Raw genomic sequence first — 20,638 nt, 5'->3', positions numbered from 1 at the left:
GAACATAGATGTATGGTTCTCTCTGTTACTTGCTATCTACTTTTTGTATCTCCACGTTATGAACATAGATGTATGGTTCTCTCTGTTACTTGCTATCTACTTTTTGTATCTCCACGTTATGAACCTAGATGTATGGTTCTCTCTGTTACTTGCTATCTACTTTTTGTATCTCCACGTTATGAACATAGATGTATGGTTCTCTCTGTTACTTGCTATCTACTTTTTGTATCTCCACGTTATGAACCTAGATGTATGGTTCTCTCTGTTACTTGCTATCTACTTTTTGTATCTCCACGTTATGAACATAGATGTATGGTTCTCTCTGTTACTTGCTATCTACTTTTTGTATCTCCACGTTATGAACATAGATGTATGGTTCTCTCTGTTACTTGCTATCTACTTTTTGTATCTCCACGTTATGAACATAGATGTATGGTTCTCTCTGTTACTTGTCATCTACTTTTTGTATCTCCACGTTATGAACATAGATGTATGGTTCTCTCTGTTACTTGCTATCTACTTTTTGTATCTCCACATCATGAACATAGATGTATGGTTCTCTCTGTTACTTGCTATCTACTTTTTGTATCTCCACGTTATGAACATAGATGTATGGTTCTCTCTGTTACTTGCTATCTACTTTTTGTATCTCCACGTTATGAACATAGATGTATGGTTCTCTCTGTTACTTGCTATCTACTTTTTGTATCTCCACGTTATGAACATAGATGTATGGTTCTCTCTGTTACTTGTCATCTACTTTTTGTATCTCCACGTTATGAACATAGATGTATGGTTCTCTCTGTTACTTGCTATCTACTTTTTGTATCTCCACATCATGAACATAGATGTATGGTTCTCTCTGTTACTTGCTATCTACTTTTTGTATCTCCACATCATGAACATAGATGTATGGTTCTCTCTGTTACTTGCTATCTACTTTTTGTATCTCCACGTTATGAACATAGATGTATGGTTCTCTCTGTTACTTGCTATCTACTTTTTGTATCTCCACATCATGAACATAGATGTATGGTTCACCAAGTTTGCAGATGACTGTAAAGTGGTTGTAATTCTCAAGTCCCTGTCTGATGCCCAGGCCTTCTAGCATGAGCTTATACTCACTAATACCTGTTGTACAAATGACGGGCTCAAATGAAATGCAAACTTATAATATAGACAACTCCCACTTCAAAATGAGAACATAGTTAGAGACCTTCGGACATGCGCTGATGATTCCCTCCCTTTTGATCTTCAATTTGCAATAGCAGTGAAGAAGTGCAATGCATAGCAACTGATTGCAAGAGAAATAGCAACCAACTCTAAAGAAATCATTGCTCCCTCAGATTCTACATTCATCAGGCCAGTCATTGAATACAATGCACCCTTTGGGTTCCCTGAAGTCCCTAACTAAAATGATCACTAGCTTAAAAACCCTATGGTACCATAAAAGACTGCAAGCACTGTCCTTTTATTCAGTGTCATATAGATTCCTGAGGAGTGATCTGTGGCTTGCCTTTAGTTCTGTTAGGGACCCCATAGTCCAGGATCTCTTGTATCTTCATAAATCAAACTATCTGACTAATACTAGCAGCAAATCTTTAAATTTACATCAACAAATAACTGAAACATTGTAAAGATTTGTTACACAGTGTCTACCCCACCTCCAGAATAGACTTCTACTGCAAATGAGGCAGCACAATATATATATTTCTAATAATGCATTCCTTCAAACAGTAACTAAATGACTTGATGGGTATTCATGAATTCACCCCTTGTATGACTGGAGTTATATTTTAAGGGGGTGTACTGGGAAAGTGTAATAGCCACTAGGCTCAGTTTTCTTGTATATCCCATGATCCTATGATCTTATGAATGCCACCTGTCAGAATGAATTTTGCATCCTTCTGTGGACCCTGGTAAACCACCCCTTCATGTTTAGTTTGATAAAATAAAATAATATATATAAAATATATAAAATATAAATATATTGGCCTATAAAATATTGAAAAACAAGGTTTAAATTATTCAAAAAATAGCAAGACATAATAGAAAATGAGAATTTTATAAGGGCCAAAGCCAGACTCTATGACTCTAGGCTTTAGTGCAATAGTGTCGAGATCTTAGATCATACCTAAGGTATAACATCTGATTAGTGGTTTGGTTACCACCTAACTAGGGCTGTCAGATGGATGTTCAAGACAACCACTCGAGCAATAGTCATGTCATAATGCCATATACGAACAGGAAGTTACATAACCTGTAATATTATAAAAAGGGTAGATCCTTATTTCATTTTATTTTGCTTCATACCTTTTCTTCTCTTTTGATAAAACACTGGTCTTTATTACAGATACCATTGCATTTTGTTGGTTTTCATTGGCGGGTTGCTATGTTATTTGAGGGACTCTCCTACTAAGCTGAAACCATTTCCAATGCAACCTACATTTAGAGTTTTACTTACATTAGGTTGTTCCTACTTAAATTAGACTACTTAACTTTATCTTGCTTCTTTGCTACAGTCACTAGTTCTTAAAAAGTTTATGGATTATTTTACTTCCCTTCTTATTCCCATACTGCTATGCTGTTAATTATACTGATTTCTTAAAAAGTTTATGGATTATGTTACTTCCCTTCTTATTCCCATACTGCTATGCTGTTAATTATACTGATGTAATATTTTCTTATCAAATCTGCAGATTTTGGTGCACTAAGACAAATGATAGGCTTTTTTTTTTTTTTTTTGCTAGGGACACCTCTTTCCTCTTCTCTTTAAAAATCAGGCCTAGCCTTGGGCTATCTAATATGCTTTTTCCTTTATTTTGTATTCGTGCTTTACACATAATGAACATATTTAAGGGGAATTGGAAAGAACCCCAACACTGGTGATAAGAGCTGTAGTAAAAAGGGTCTGTTCATACAATGTGACAATTTGCAATTCAGAAATGTGCTAGCTTAAACGAGAAAGGCACAAAAATAGAGACAGATTTTAAATATTGCTGTTATAAACTTAGAACATTTTTTGAATTGGCCTCTTGTGCTGGAGCTATAGAGTCTCGTTTTGTTTTTATTATGTTCTTTTGCTCGTTCAGTCATTTGTTTTACTTAAACTAGAAGTGTTATTCTCAGATACCTGAACATTAAAACGTCTTTTTAGACTTTTTTCCTTAGTTTTAAACATTTTTGAGTATGTTTCTAGCTGCTTCTCTCACACGTTGCTTCGCATTGTTTTCTCTTTTGGCTTAACACCTTTCCTTTCTACGCCCTTTCTCTTGCTTGGTAGTCCATGCACTTTTTACTGGATTGTTTTCTTCTTCTATTTTTATTTTCATTTTCCTGCTATTTACTATATTAATGATTAAGTTAAAAGGCCCAGTCTACTTTTTATGTGCAATGCCCATAGCCACCTTCATCATCATCATCAACAACCCTCTTGTGGTCACTTTTTCTACATGAGGTCAGGGTGTCAACCCAACTGTCACCTTCTCTTTCAGTTCAGTGGTACTTTCATGTGTTCTTCAACAGTCATGCCTCTCACACAATCTATCCATCTCTTTGCTGGATGTCTTCATTAGCAGCGATCAGCTAATTACACTGAAGTGCTTTTGAAGGGGTAAGGTACTGGTTTGTGATGCTAGCTGTTTGAGCCAGGAAAGCTTCTGGTCCTTGTTTTCCACTTACTTTCTTTCTTCCTGTCTTTCCAAAATCTTCTTGACCAAATCATTTTCTACTTTCCTGTATGGGTCCAAAATGCCACATTTGGTTTTCTTTGACCTTCTCTACAACTGGATCTACTTTGGAATCTGCACTGATGTCATCATTTCTTTGTCTGTCCCATAGTGTGCATCCTACCACCCAAATTATGCACTTCATCTTCATCACTTCTAGTTTCCACAACTGCTACACCTTCATTGCTTAGGTATCCGTGCTATACAGAAGTACTCATCACTCCTTTATTTTAGCTTCTTTGACATTCTTCTGTCACATACTATCCTTGACACTTTGTGCTAATTGGCTGTAGCCTCTCTTATTTTAGCTTCATTTTAAACCACGGATGTAATGCTTCAATTCAGTGCTGGTAATTCCCTGAAGACCTGATTGTGTTCCCTAACACTTCACTCCGAGGATAACTGCACCCTTCACCACACCCTAGATAACTTTTGGCATCCACTCTCCCCCTCTAGTGTGAAATACCCAAAGGACTTTTGTTCTTTTTCATTTGGATAGTACCCATGATTCTACTTTGCCAAAAGCGGGTGATTGAGACCTGTCCTCCTGTTGCCCTTTTTGGGCACTTATTGAAATGCAAGGTCCATTCAGGAAGAAATCTGGTGTCACCTCAGACCTATTGCATAATATTCAGTGAGCTTTCTTTACACAGACCTGGCTTGATGATGACTTCTGTCCCTATTCCACTGTCTCTATGCCATATGGGGTCTCCTTTATTTAGTATCATAGATGGGGTAGGATGAGGCATGGAGTTGCCACCTGCTGTCTTTTGGCATCAGTTGACAAAGGCTGCCATTAGGCTTCTCAACTGCTTTGAACATTTCCTGGCTACAGGATCATTGCTTGAAGACATTCTTTTAAGAGTTCTACAATGTTGCCTTTGAGTATATGCTAAGTCACCAGAACCTTGTAGACCTGGGTAACTTTATTACCTGGGTCAGCAATGAGTCAGTGATACTTCCTATAGAATTTCTTTGTATAATGGAGGGATTTGGGTTTACACAACCAGAATGCACAAATTAAGACCTACATAAGACTTGATCTTCCCACTAGCTGTGAAGACATATGAAATGGTAGTGGAAAAAGTGTAATGGTTTGACCAGTTACTTCTCTGTATTAGTCTGTAGTTATTGCATTTTAGTCCCTCTGATTCTGAACATCACTGTTTTGTACATCAAACTTTTCAGCTCCACTGATATTCTTCTATCATGCATGACCCCAGATACTTTTTACCAGTTGGCTACAGCCCCCCTGATTCTAGCTTTGACATCCTCATTCAGACTTCCCTTTCACTCAATGACCTTCTCAGATACTTTAAGCTGATAACCTGGTCCACTGTTTTCCTTTACCTCCATACCTCCACCGTGTTATTGTCGATTCTCCTGTGACAGGTATCTCTTATTAGAACTTTAATATTGCTCCTGAGCTGTTTTCATTTGCATTGGTTTGTTGAATGTGATGCTGGTAGTCTTACTGTTTTGATGAGTGATGGTAACAGCTCTCGGTTCTTGGCTCCTGATATGGTAGCCCCACATTATGTATGAACTATCTCATACGTTCATAAGTAGCTACTAGGCTATTGGCATAAGAGACATTTTAAGATTAGCTGAGCTTACTCCAAATTTACCAAAGTATTGCTAAAATTTGTCAATACCCCAAGGAATTTTATGGTTATGATATAGGCTTGTACACACCAAGCGTTCACAGGCTGCCCCTATCCATTAGGTATATAGGAGATAAACCAGGGCTAAATTTGTGATTTTCCATCCATTGGTCCAATATAAGTTTAAATAGGGCAAGGGATGACCTTTGCTTCACATGGATTGAAAGCCTTTTACAGACAATAGATAATCTTTGATACACAGACCTGTTCCTCCATGATACCCAATTTATGTCACACATGAGGTTTAGTTCCTTAGGTATTTCTGAAGTTAATAGTTTTGTGGATGTGATACAGATCCATCTCTGTGGGATCGGTAGATGCCTTGTAGACTAAGTATAGCTCACCATGCAGAAGTATGTAAGAGACAGAGTACAGGGATAGGGCTTCAAGATGGTCCATACAACACTTGTTGTTTATTCCCTGTATTCATTTTGTGAGGATCCTCTGTGGTCTCTCAAGCTGTTGAAAGTGCCTGGTCAGGTACATGCCTGATTGGTCTGATGAGAGCCAAGTACAGTGGAACAGTGACTTGCTCGGACCTTTGTGCCATGCCCTCATTTGTAAGTTGTACAAAGTTGAGTTGAATGACTTTCTCACAAGAATGAACACATGGTGGTCAAAGATCAACTAACTGTCAATAACCATTTCCAGATGCCTGCCCCTTGGGTCTATTTTAAGGGGTGTATTATCAATGTGATCATTTTCAGAGGTGACCATCTTTCTGAAGGGTGTATTATTTATTTTTTTACATTGAGTTTTAGCCCATGGTTCTGGCACCGGCTATCTGTCTGTGTCACAGCCACGCATAGGGTATCTGTGTCTTTTGGGCATTCAGTGACTATGCTTAGTTTGCAATTATCTGACAACCTGGTGTGCCAGAGGCCCTTAACATTTTCCTTGACTACAGAGAATTAGATGCCAGAAAGGACATGCCTCAACACCAATCCTTGTGGGACTCTGCAAATAACTGGCCTTTTTGTGGAGGTGGATGCCCTATCCTAACTTCTTGTGTCCTATCAGTGAGCCAGCTAGCTGTCTATTGGATGACATATGGGTTTATGCCTAATTTTGTAAGTTTGTCTACAATGCATGAGTGAGGTATTGTGTTGAATGCCTTAGCCAGATCGAGGTAGGGAGTGTGCACTCTTGCTCACATCTATAGCTTTAGTGTCCTTCTTCAAAAAGTTCACCAGGTTAAGTAGGCATGACCTGCCTTTGAAAAAACTGAACTGGGTAGGATATAGTGCCTGTAGGTTTCCAATGTCATTGTTTATCAGATCCATAATAATTCTTTCCGTGGCCTTGCATATAAGATTAGACTTATGGTCTGTGGAAGGTCTCCCCATCATGTAGAGGGGATAACCATTTCAGTCCTCAATTTGTTAAGCATAAAACCTCTCTGGGAATTATGGTTAAATAGAGATTCTACTAGGCCTGACAGGTCATGTTTCATGCTACTCAGGAAGCATCCCGGGATGTTATCAGGGCCTATTGAAGCAGTATTCTTAGAGGGCACAGTGAAGACTTGTTCCCTAGTGAATGTTGGTGGATAACCGGTTGAGAGTATTTCCTAGTGGTGGCTTGGGGTGATGAAGGGGGGTAAAGTTAGTGCTAAATTTATTGACTAGCAGATTTGCTACATCCTCTGGCTCCATATAGGTGGTTCTATTCACCATTAGTTTTGCACATTTGTTGGGTATTGTTTTTAAGGTTGTGAACTAAAAGAAAGACATGACTGTCCTGAGCTGTAAAGGATATTTTTAAATCTCAAATTTGGCTTTGATTGTGTTTTATTAGTTCCCGGAGTTGCTTGCTCAGATTGATGAGGACATTTTTACCATCCTGAGCAATCCCCTTCCTACTTTTGTAAATTATTTTCTTACTTTTGTTATGCAAGCTCTTTATACTGGAATTCCACCAATGATTTGATTTTACAGGCTGTCCTATCTTTATTTTGAGTAGGTACTGATGTCTCTGTGAAGCTATTTACATGATCACACAGGATTTCTGTGAACAATTCTGCATAGGCAGCTGTATTTTCAGGGTTTTGGGGGCTTGGAAGTTTGCTAGACTGTTGGGTAGGAGAAGGCAGTTAGTCCTGTAATAATTTTTAAAGTTTCTGAGGCTGGGGTCTTGGGCTTAATATTTATTTCAAAGGAGACAGCTTTGTGATCTGATCTGACCTGACCTATGAGGGCTTTATACTGGGGAGGGTGCATCATTCCCCCATGTTTGTGAAGACCAAGTCAAGGATATTTGTGCTGCTGGTGGCCATGCAGACTAGCTGTTGTGTTAACAAAGTCCAGAAATCTCTGGGCTTGCATGTTTGAGTCTATTAATAATGGAGTAGTTAGAGTCACCCATGAATATTGTGTTGGGTTGAATGTGGAGTGTCTCTAGTACTTCGAAGTATGTGGTATAGGCTTCCTTGGACATGGAGGTGGGCATATGACTTGTGAGGAAATGATATGGGACTTTACTTGTGGTAAGCTGTTTGTGGAGTACCTAAGTGTGTCATAGTGTTTGAGCAGTATTGAGGTGTGTTTGCATTTGATGTAAATTGAGACTACTCCACCTTTAGACTCTACCTGTGCATTAGCTGATCTAAATGTGGGGAAGATGTTATAGCCTTGCATTGTCAGGATGTCCTCTGATGTTTAAACCAAGTCTCAGTGACTGCACAGTTGTCTATATTTTCCAGGATGAGGCTACCCTGCAGGGAGTGCAATTTCTTGTTTAGACTCTGACATTTTGCAGTAACATCTTTAGAATATTCTGATTTAGATTAGCTAAGTCAGTGGGTTTATCAGGTTGGCACTGCCTATAATTGGTACTATGGGGGTGGACAAGGTCTTAGCCAATATGCGACAACCTAGAGGAATCAGGTGCAGACCATTCCTGGCAAAGCAGCGTAGTCTGTCTACCATATCCACCTAGGCAGACATATATTTTACCTCCTTTGTGTGACACCAAAAACTAAGCCAGTTATTAAATTCAGTTATCTTCATTTGGTACTGTGGCATCCTCCTTGGCAAAGGTAGAATTCTACTCAGTGCTACACTTGTACCAGCCTGAAATGCATAAGCAGAGAGCTGTATTATGTCTTTCTTCATATTGCCCAGGGAGGTATGTCTCAAGTCATTTACACCCACATGGACTATAAGTCATACTGGTACTTGTGGTGCAGTGACCCGAGTGCATCCATGATCCGGTGGATCCTGGTCCCTCACAGGCACATGATGACCATGACTGCCTCCTTGCTCAACTTGGCAGATGGGGCATCTGTGTGTATCACAACAGAGTCTACTATGACTAAGTTATTGTGAAGTCTGGCAGTTTGTCCTATGGGCTTCGAGTTTTGGACACCATGTGATGAAGGTGAATCTATTTTGCTGCATGTTATCTAGCAGGGTGCTGTAGAGATTGCTGGGGATAACTGTTTTGTGCATGACATCTGGGAGTCTTTTAGGTTTTGGAAGATTACACTTAAAAGAGTCCCCAGCATATATAGGTCTATGTGTCTGGTCCAAACTGTGTGTACTGGTTGTAGTGTGAATATCACTGACAACCTCTTTGGTGTTGTTTGTACTGGTGAGAGCCTTGCCTGCAATGACATTGTGTAACTATAGCTCTCATATACAGTATCAGTTTGCTATAGAATTAGATGGCTGTCAGTAACAGTTAGAAAATTGCTACATTAGCTCGGGATTCCCAAAGCCTCCAAGCTGGCTGCAAAGTTAGTAGGAAAGTGAAAATTCATGATTATAGATACTTTATTTGTAACCTTTTACAAAATAATAGTGCAAGAAAGTTTAACATCTGACTCCTAGGTTGTTACTTGTAAATGCTGGGCTGTGCTACTCAGTTAAAAAACAGTTGATCTTTCCATATATAGGTTGGATCTAAGCAAATAAAGCCAGATGTGGAGCTCTGAGACATCAGTGCCTGTAGCTAAGTCACATTTCTTTTAGTATTATGACTATGCCACCAGTTAGGTTTAAATTACAGTAGGGGCAGAGAAAATATAATTAATGTGAAACCATTAGGGAGCAGCAGAGAAAGCATTACTTAATATATCACTGGGGTCTGGGACAGACACAAGGACAGAGGGAAAGACAATAACAATGTAACAAACAGAAAAGCACTGGAATGCAACTTTAAGCTGATGAATGATAAGCAGAACATTAAACTCTAGCAGTAAAATTTGAATGTAAACAGTTGTAAAAGCACAGGAGCAGAAATCCTGCAACAAAAACTGCAGCACTGCCACTATTACAATCCCATTACAGTGTAAGGCACCAGACTAGCAGAAATGTACCTGTTAATACTGTTTATGAAAAAATGCAGTAATGATTAACTAAATGAGGCCACGATACAGCAGTAGTTCACAGTTTCCTCACAACTGTGAATAAAATTACACAAATAAGGCCCCAGACCAGGTTCAAAATACAAACAGCTTTTCAAGTAATTCTACTTATGGAGATAGAAGTGCATTATAATGTATAAACAGTAATTCACAATTCTCCCAAAACTGCAAATGAAGCTACAAGGCTAAGGTCCTGGAACAAGCTAAAAAATGTAGATAGATATTTTTTTGGGACTAAAATACAGGCAAATCAGAAAAAAATGCAAAAATAAAAAACAATATCCTCATGCAAGTAACTATAAGTGCAAGTGAAAAAAATTAATCAAAGACAAGTTTTTTTCTTCCCTTTTGGAGAAAAGCTTGTTGCTCACAGTTCTGGGCTTTCCACACTTCTCAGATTGTTGATTAAAGGAGCATGAGCCAGAGTTTGATCATATTCTTCCACAAACATCCAATACACTTATTTAATGGAAAGTCTGTGAGCTTTTATTTCAGTAAAAGGAACTTTATCAGAGCAAAAGACGTAACAGAAAACTAACATTTAAATGCAAAAGCCCACCAATTAGAAACAGCAAACCATGCATATGTAATTGGATAATGTAATTAACAGCACAAAAAATCAATTTCAAGTCATACAAATATATAAATAGCTTAATAAAAAATTGTTAAAACCAGCCTATAGCATCAAGACAATAAAAATTGCAAGTATAAATCATGTTCCGCTGAAAAAATAGTATATCAGAGTCGCATAATAATAAATTGATCATACAGTGAATACATAATCAAAGGGCCATAGCCTTTTTCCTCAACACTCAATATAGAAACATGATTGTTCAAATCAGGAAAAAAATCTGCATTGAGTCATATCTGCCATATGAGTTTCTTAAATTCCAGAATGTTATCAGCATCTCCACCGTTCTCGAGATAATATACCCTATCAATAATGAAAAATAAAAACTTCTTAAAGTTCTCACATTTCAAACTATGCCTAAATAAAGCATTACTAGATTTATGTTTTTAATATCATATACATGTTTTCTAATCCAGTCATTGAGCTTCCTGTTCATTTTATCAATGTAAAAGGCTGGACAAACAGTGCAGGTCTCTAAATAATCTACCCTAATAGTGTCACATGCACATCTACCTGGACTGGCCAGTGTCCTTTCAAAGTCATCAACCAAAATGTAGGATCCATCATTAATAAAACAGTAAAACTTGCAACACCCACATGCTTTCATATAATAGATGTTAACTGAGTCCACATGATAAATAAAATGTAAATGTCTGATGTTTCCTTGAGGTAGGATCTAAAACCACCTATTGTTGCATTATGCCCCTCCATAAAATAAGAATGTCATCCACAACCTAAAATAGGCATGTATGAATGGGTAAAAGCAGGAGAATAAGAATCAGTCTTCCTCCAAACAAACCAAAAAGGCATTAGCATAATGCATTAGCCGTCCCCATGGCAACACCATAAATCTGGTGGTTTACTCTGATGAATTTCCTTTTACTATAACAAAAGCGTCTTTCTATTAAATACATGTGTTGGCTGTCTGTGGTGGTACTTTTTTGTTTTATTTCAGCATTTCTTGTTGTTTGATCTATATTCCTGGTGGTGTGCAGGACATAGACTGTATCATCACTGGAGGTGTGTGTGGCTCTTTGGAGTGCAAACCTGATCTGGATGAGCATTGTGCCTTATACCAGACTGAGATATCTAGTTCAGCTCCTACATATCTGAAATCCCTAACCAGCATAATCCTTCTGGAAATAAACATATTGTGCCATCCATTCTGCCTCACTTACTCATCAGGCCCTACCTGCATAGCAGAATGAGTTGGCACCACAGTGCTTCACTAACAAGTGTGCTATCATAAGATCTGTTCTCCCTATATCTGGCTCTATGGGCACTCCATCACTCTTGGATGGGTTTACTATTCTTATTTGCTAGTGTTTGATGTCCCTGATTATGATGATTTCTTGACTGTGATTTTAGCAAGTGCTCCACAAGTTGTAGAACATACCCTTGCCACTGTAGGCTAGTTATCACTACCCTCAATATACTGGGACAGATAATCAGATGTTGGAATCCTCCTTGATGTCTATTTTTTTTCCATTTGCTTTGAAGAAGCTTCTTGTTATCCCACCTCTCTCATGAAACCATGCTTGAACTCCACAATCCTTGATAAATTGTACTTGTCTTCTGGTAATGTTATTGAGAAAGTTGTATATGTATGGTTTGGTTCCTACCTTATGGTCAGGGGTTTCAATGACTGATATCAGTCTGGCTTTTGATCTGACCATGACATTAAATTGTAAATTATCTCCTACTAACCACAGTTCAGAGCTGCTAATCTCTGTGCAGCATTTGTGACAATTGATCAGGACAACTTGATTGACTATTTACAATCTTAATCCTTGTCCGTTATGGTCCTTGCATAGTTTGTTGCCTACCACTCAGGCCATACTCAAGATTAAACCCTTACAACTCATACATTTTGATGTGTAGAGGAACACATGGCTTGATCCTGGAAAAAGTTTTTTGCTAATCAAAGTTTCATAAATTATGAATAAGCAAATAATTGTGATATGCTTTTGGCAAATGATCAAGCCTTTTTGAAGAAGTACTGATTCTTTCATGGCAGAATGCACAACACAGAAACAGGAGTAAAAACAGCTGAAAACTAAAAACATCAGATATGTTCTTTGGAAATATATAACCACAACTGTTCAAACAGCTGAAAGGCAAAACACATGATCTGTTAAATATAAAAACATCATAAACTTGTTCTACAGCTGAGGTTTTGTCATCACACAGAGCAGAATATTTCACAGTCACTGAGGATGTGTATCCTCAGTTTAACCTATAATAGTAGTACTTAAATGCTGTGTCATTATGACAAAATAACTGAATCTGGTCTCAAAAGCATCATTAAAGTATTATAATAAGCGGCAAGGAGCCCCACCATACCATTGTCACATTAAACTCTGTATATGGCATTCTCAAACTTGAACATATGTCTGGGTCTTTTCATTTGGAATTCAGTAAAATGACCATTAAAATAATACACATGACTCAATTGATGTATATAAGGAAAGGTGTCTTTGTTAGGACCGACTTTATTATAGGTTCATAGGCATGTACTACACTAATGGCCCTAGAGCCTTTACAACCCTAGCCCATAGGATTGCCCTGGCATCGTGCCACCCGACATTAGTTTCCAGTGCTTCTATTGAGCAGAGCCACTGAAGTGATCCTTAGGGTGAATTTTGCATCCACTCATCAAGTTTTCTCTTGAAGAGGGCCAATGAGGTGCTCTGCTTGACATGCATTCATGCATTGAGAGTCTATTCCAGAGCATGGGCAGCCTCTGGATTAAGAACCTGTTCCTTAAGCATGTTCTGTTGATTGAGGTAATGAGGTTGAGGTCTCTGGAGCATGTGGTCCTGAGGGATTGTGATTTTGTAGATGTAACATATCTCACAGGGTTGCGTCAGGCATGGCTTTGTAAGTCAAGCAGAGATCGCCTCTAAGTAGGCGATATGAGATAAAGAATAGCTGGAGTTTTTTGAGTCTGTCCATATAGGACAAGTGTTTAAGGCCTAGGATCCTCTTTGTGAGGTAATTTTAACGTCTCTCCAGTTATTGCAGGTGTCTGGTGTGGTACATGCCAAATGAGGCATTGCACTCAAAGATTGGTCCTATGAGGGAGGATTAGAGAGAGACAATGACTTCCTTCTTCTTGGATGCGAAACCCTTAGTAATGAGATGTGCCACATAGAAGGACTTTCTGACCACAGTGGCTATGTGGTGGTCAAAGGAGAGGTTGATATCAACCTGTGTTCCCAGATCTTTTATAATGTCTTCAGTGTTCAATGGACTACCATCAATGTGGTAATTCATGGAAACTAAGTTTTTTCCATAGAGGATGACGACTCATTTTTTGGCATTGCGTTTAAGGCTATGGTTTTCACACCAATCGTTGGTCTCGGTGAGGCCTTTCTGTAGGATGTCTACATCACTTGGGGAGTTAATAATGGCTCCCAGCTTGCAATTGTCTGTGAACTTGGTTAGCCAGAGACCCTTCGTGTTGGCCTGGACTTCAGAGAAGTAGATATCAAACAGGAGAGGACTCAGGACTGATCCCTGTGGGACTCCACTGGTCAGCTGTCTGACTTGGAGTCTGCTACTTTTACACTGTGGGTTCTATCTGTGAGCCAGTTTGCCACCCAACTAGTGATATAGGGGTTGATGCCTAGTTTAGTGAGTCTAAGTGGGGAATGGTATCAAAGGCTTTGGCCAGATCGAGGCAGGATGTATGCCCTCATCCACAGCTCTGGTGACTGACTCAAAGAAGTCAAGCAGGTTAAGCAGGCATGGTCTACCCTTCACAAAGCCAAATTGCATGGGATCCAGAGTTTGGAGATTCCCTATATCCTTATTTATTAAGTCCATGATGATGCGCTGCATAGCTGTACATATCAGACTCGTCAGGCTAATGGGGCGATAGTTCTCAGGGTCTGTAGTCACTCCCTCTTTATGGAGAGGGATGACTGTAGCAGTGCGCCATTCAGTAGTGACAAAGCCTGAGGTGAGGCTGTAATTGAACAGGGCACATAGGTGTATCAGTTCATTTTGTAGTTCATGTAGAACACAGCAAGGGATAATGTTGGGTCCCATGGAAGCTGTATTCTTGGCCTTGGACAGTACAGTTTTAACCTGCACAGCAGTAATACTGGGTGCCTGGCATTCTTTTGGTATTGTGATGGTCCTTTAGGGGGGAGAGAGGGGTAAAGTTGGCACTGAATCTGTCGACCAGTATATTGGCAATATCTGTTGGCTCGGTGTAAGAGGTACCATTGTGAAGTAGCTCGGAGCAAATCTGGGTATTGCCATGAAGATTCTTGACATAACTATAGAAGGCCTTGTGATTATCTTTAGTATCTGCTGCAATCTTGTTTTCATAGCTAGCTTTAGAGGATTTGATGAGAGATCTCAACTTTTTGTTAAGGCTAATAAGAGAGTTTTTTCAGTCTTGGGAAGTCACCTTTTTCTGCAACAGTTTCTTCCTTCTGTTGTATAGTTTGTTTATGGTAGGGGACCACCAGATTGGCTTCCTTTTTTTGGAGGAGAGCGTCTTGGTTCTGTTGGGTATGGCCAGTGCCATGCATTTGTGTATGTGTTCGTACAGTGCATTGGTGTATGATTCGGCAGTCATGCACCCATTCTCCATTTGCATGGGTGTCGTGAAGTTAGCCACTTCTGTTTTCAGGAGCCCAAAGCTAGCTTTGGAGAAGTTTTTCATGGTGGTTACCTTTGCAGGGGGTGTGGGTGGGATGTGGATATCCAAGGTGATTAGTTTGTAGTCTGATCTAACCAGGGAGGAGTTGACTATTGGTGTAGAGCAATGGTGACCCATGTTAGTGATAACCAGGTCAAGGATGTTGCTCCCTCTAGTGGGGGCAAACATTAGCTGGTCCAGGGCATTGGAATTAAGGAATTCCAGGAAATGTTGGGCAAGTGTGTTGGTATATGAGTAGTTTTCTCAGTTAATGGAGGGGTAGTCTAAGTTGTCCAGTATGAGAGTGTTGGGTTGGACCATAATATTTTTCAGGGTGCTTAGGAATGTGGAGTGAGAGTCTTGGGACATGGTTGGGGACCTATAGCAGGCTATGACCTGAATCATTGTCTTACCCAATGTTAGTTGTACCTAAAGTATCTTTGTTGCATTATGTTGGGCTACCAGTCTGGAGGTGTGTATATCCTTTATAAATATGGAGACACCACCTCCTTTGGAGCTTTAGTCCAAGTTTTGGGGCTGAAAGTTGTGGAAAGAATTATAGCCTTATAGCGCAGGGGTGCTTTCTGCGGCCTTGAACCAGGTCTCTGTTACGGTACAAATGTCAATGTTCTCCATTTTAGGGAGGGCTTTGAGTGAGTCCATCTTGAGATTTAGACTTCTAGCATTGAGCAGCATGACCATCAGACTGCATTTATTTATAGCTGTTATGGTGGTAATTTGGTCCTTGGAACACCACCTAATAAAAAGCACTATAGGGGTGGCAAGAGTCTTGGTCAGTATACAGAATCCCAGAGCTGACAGATGCAGGCCATCTCTGGCAAACCATTGAGGTCTATCAATCATGTCACCCCAGGCAGACAGATACTGAATCTCCTTAGAATGACACCAGAAAATTAGCCAGTTGTTGAAGTCAATCATTTTCTGCTCATACTGTGGGATCATTCTGGGTGATGGTAGGATGCTGCTCAGGGCTAGGGTCATACACACCTGGGCCACATGATCTGAGAGTCCCTCCATATCTCTTTTCATGTAGTCTAGGGAGGTACATCTCACATCATTCACACCAACATGGACAATGACAGAGTCATATTTGTACTTGTGAAGTGACCTGAGCGCATGCGTTATGTGATGGATCATTGCACCTGACGGTTACCTTCTCCCTATTCAACCTAGTGAGTGGGATGTCTGTGTTACTCACTATTGAGTCACCTATGACTAGTGTATTGGGCAAGCTGTTTTACCTTAGGAGCTTTGGTTGAATGGCAAACTGTTTAGGTGAGCTATGTGTCTTATGATCTGTGCTGTGCTCTACTGTGGTGGTCAAATACATTTCTGCCTTGGAGGTCTCTGCTGTTTGGGTAGATTTCTACTGAGAGCCTCCATGAAGGTGGGTGTGTGCCTTATGTTTTTATGTGAAAACTGTGATGGGGTATGTTCTGGAGAGCTATATGTTCCATGTGGTGCGGTGCAAGTGCTGACCTTCTCCTCTTGATCAGCTATTCCGGTCTTGGCTGGAGAGTGCATTACTTCCAGTTTGGATATACAAGTGCATCTCTCGCAATTCTGAGTGTTGGGAGGTAAGAGCAGAGGGTTTTCAGTGTACATGAGGCAGTTGCTACATTGCCTCAGAATCTCCAGGTTCACCAGGTTAATAGGAGAAGGTACAGGGAACTGACCTTTAGACATACCTGGAGGGGTAGGTATTATTAATAAGTACTGGATCTGTTTCCTTGTAGAATGTTTAGTGCTGGTAGCAGTTATGTGTGCAACAATAATTGCTACAAGAAGTCTGGTGAAGTGCTACATGAATAAGCTAGTTTAAGTGTGAGAGGGAAGACAACTAAAAGGATTTAAAGGAAAAATTGAAGAGTAGACTTTCTGGCACTGGTAATAGTTTATCCTAGCTTAGCGTCACTGTGCGCTGTGTGAACACAAGCTTTTAAAGCAGAAAGTTAAAAGGGATATGCCCAAATGTCCAATAAGCTACAATTTCAGTGCTAGAAAGTACTCCTCAAGTAGTAGATAGGATACCTAGTGCTTACCACTACCACTGATAAACAGAAAAGCTTCCCTCTAGCACAGAAAGGTCTGGGGAACTCAGAGACTACAATACAGTCATGAGTACAGCAAATCTGTATCCGGACTATTCTAATAACAAGAAAAGGTGGGAAAACAAGCTAGAACTTTTTTTTTTTTTTTTTTTGATTTAGCAGAGAAAAAACACTTAAAACAGCAATAAAATTACTTTAAATACAATTCAGGCTAGCACACTTGAGTGTGTATTTTAAATACAGTAAATGCAGTTAAATTAAATGCAATGCAGTAGAAAATGACATAAAGTGTGGAATGCAGTATTTTCAAGAAGAAAGCAGAATGGAAATATTTAAAGTCTCTCTCTCTCCTTTCTGTTGCTCTTGTAGTCTGAAGGATGCCAAAATGGGATTCGAGGAGCTTAAACAAGTGCAGACCCGCGCAAACACAGGCTTTTAAAGCACAAAATTAAAAGGGATAGAAATCCTGCCCAAATGGCAAATAAGCTACAATTTCAAAGCTAGAAAGCACTCAGCTTGCAGAATATAGGCTACTTAGTGGTTACCACTCCCACTGATAAGCAGAAAGGCTTCCATCTAACATAGAAAGGTCTGGGGAACTCAGAAACTACAATACAGTACTGAATATAGCAAGTGTGTATCCGGACTATTCTTGTAACAAGAAAAGGTGGGAAAACAAGCTAGAAGTTTTTTTTTTATTTTTTTGATTTAGCAGAGAAAAAACACTTAAAACAGCAATAAAATTACTTTAAATACAGTGCAGGCTAGCACACTTGAGTGTGTTGCTTAAATACAGTAAATGCAGTTAAACTAAATGCAATGCAGTAGAAAATGACTTAAAGTGCAGAATGCAGTATATTCAAGAAAATGAAAAATGGATATACTTAAAATGTCCCCACTTTCTGTTGCTCTTGTAGTCTGCAGGAAGTCAAAACCAGATCCAAGGAGCTTAAACAAGCACAAACCCATGCAAACAGGGGCTTTTAAAGCAGAAAGTTAAAGGGATAGAAATGCTGCCCAAACAGCCAATAAGCTACAATTTCAGATTTAGAAAGCACTCCTCTTGCGGTAGATAGGCTACCTAGTGCTTATCACTCCCAATGATAAACAGAAAGGCTTCCCTCTAACACAGAAAGGTCTGGGAAACTCCAAAACTACAATATATTCCTGAATATAGCAAATCTGTATCCAGACTATTCCAGTAACACGACAAGGTGGGAAAACAAGCTAGAACTTTTTTTTTTGGTTTAGCAGAGAAAAAACACTTACAACAGCAGTAAAATTATTTTAAATACTGTGTAGTCTAGCACACTTGAGTGTGTAGCTTAAATACAGCAAATGCAGTTAAATTAAATGCAGTCACAGTAGAAAACAACTTAATTAAAGTGCAGAATGCAGTATTTTCAAGAAAAAAGCAAAATGGAAATACTTAAAGTCTCTCTTTCTCCTTCCCATTGCTCTTGGATGCCAAAACGGGATCCGAAGAGCTTAAACAAGCGCAAACCCATGCAAACACAGGCTTTTAAAGCAGAAAGTTAAAAGGGATAGTTATGCTTCCCAAACGGCCAATAAGCTACAATTTCAGAGCTAGAAAGCACTCCTGTTGTGGTAGATAGGCTACCTAGTGCTTACCACTCCCACTGATAAGCAGAAAGGCTTCCATCTAAGACAGAAATGGCTGGAGAACTCAGAAACTACAGTACAGTCCTGAATATAGCAAATCTGTATCCGGGCTATTCTAGTAACAAGAAAATGTGGGAAAACAAGCAAATAAGCTAGAACTTTTTTTTTTGATTTAGCAGAGAAAAAACACTTAAGACAGCAATAAAATTACTTTAAATACAATGCAGGCTAGCACACTTGAGTGTGTAGCTTAAATACAGTAAATGCAGCTAAATTAAATGCAATGCAGTAGAAAATGACTTAATTAAAGTGCAGAATGCAGTATATTCAAGAAAATGAAAAATGGATATACTTAAAATGTCTCTCTCTCCTTTCTTTTGCTCTTGTAGTCTGCAGGATGCCATAATGGGATCAGAGGGGCTTAAACAAGCACAAACCCATGCAAACAAGGGCAGAAAGGCTTCCCTCTAACACAGAAAGGTCTGAGAACTCAGAAATTAGAATACAGTCCTGAATACAGCAAATCTGTATCCAGACTATTTTAGTAACAAGAAAAGGTAGGAAAATAAGCAAACAAAAGGAAAAGGAAACCTAATAATGCAACAAAAGCATTTGGGAATGAAAACTTTTCCAAAATTTTATTTAAAAAAGAGAGTATAAGACCAATAAATATTATAGGAGATGATACATTCCATTTTATTGAAACATTTTCTAATAGATGAAATGCATAATATGTATTTCATCATAATATTTACCTTTAAGTTTTAGAGGGTTGTGGTAGTGAACTTCAAGGCGTAGGAATCTGGATGAAGTCTCTCCACCAAAAGCGAGGCCTGCATCCTTGGGATAGTAGAATGGCTGCAATGTAAGTGATCTAAGTTCAGTAATGCATTAATTATACCATTTTTATTTTGTAACACATACACAAACCATCACCACACACACAATCTAGTAATTACAATATAGAGAGCTATGATCAGGTCGCTGACCATAACTTACTTATTGTGTGTTCTCGACATGGATGTCAAATTCACCTCTTGAGAGAATCTTGACAGGTGAATCTTAGCATCCATGTCAAGAACACACAATTTTAAGTTACAATCTGAAATCTGATCATAATTCTTTACAGTGCATGGTGATTTATCAGCTCCATTTACTACAAATTAATGAAAATTAAGATAATAAAATAAGTGATATGTTATGCTGGCTATGAAAGCTGGTAAATCAGTCGGGAAGTTGTTATATATTATATATATAGTTGATATATTGTGTGTTTGACAGCAGATACGTTTATTTAGCAGTCTGTGATCTATGTTGCTCATATATTTTATATATATATATATATATATATATATATATATTTATATGGGTCTTCTTCGTAACAGCGAAAGGCCAGAAGAATGAAACGCAGAACACCGAGACAAAAACAACGAAACCCCAGAACACAGAAAAATACGTAAGTTTACAAAACACACATAACACACAAAAAAACACACACAACTGCCCCACACTACTAAACAAAACACCCTACACTAATGATAGGCAGGGGGGGGCAAGCCTCCCTGCACCCCCCTACTTTAATATTCTAACTCCAAGATCGCACAAACAGACACACAAGGCAAGCACACACCCACACAGTACAGTCCCTCACACACAGACACACCATAGTCACAACACACACTTACACACAGCATTTCCCCACACAAATACACTCACATACACACACTTACCTACAGCAGAACACGAAAAGCGCTAATTCAAACTCCCGTAGCATTGGGATTTTGAATTTCACACTTTTCGGTGTTCTGCGGTTTCATTGTTTTCGTCTCGGCTTTCCGGATTTTGATCTTCTGGTCTTTTGTCCAACTCAAGTAGACCTATATATATATATATATATATA

At 39.0% G+C, this 20,638-nt stretch overlaps 1 protein-coding gene across 1 annotated transcript in view; it reads right to left on the bottom strand.

The window, feature by feature from the left end:
- DBH (dopamine beta-hydroxylase) overlaps window positions 1-20,638 on the bottom strand; it is a 746,988-nt gene that overhangs the window by 423,745 nt on the left and 302,605 nt on the right. Inside the window, exon 5 of the mRNA XM_044058860.1 lies at window positions 19,494-19,596. Coding sequence (XP_043914795.1) covers window positions 19,494-19,596 — 103 coding nt within the window. The remainder of the gene's footprint in view (window positions 1-19,493; window positions 19,597-20,638) is intronic.

This window comes from Protopterus annectens, chromosome 16.part0 (assembly GCF_019279795.1).
Source record: "Protopterus annectens isolate FY-2018-M chromosome 16.part0, PAN1.0, whole genome shotgun sequence".
NCBI lineage: Eukaryota > Metazoa > Chordata > Ceratodontiformes > Protopteridae > Protopterus > Protopterus annectens.
This window is presented reverse-complemented; position numbering and strand designations above follow the sequence as displayed.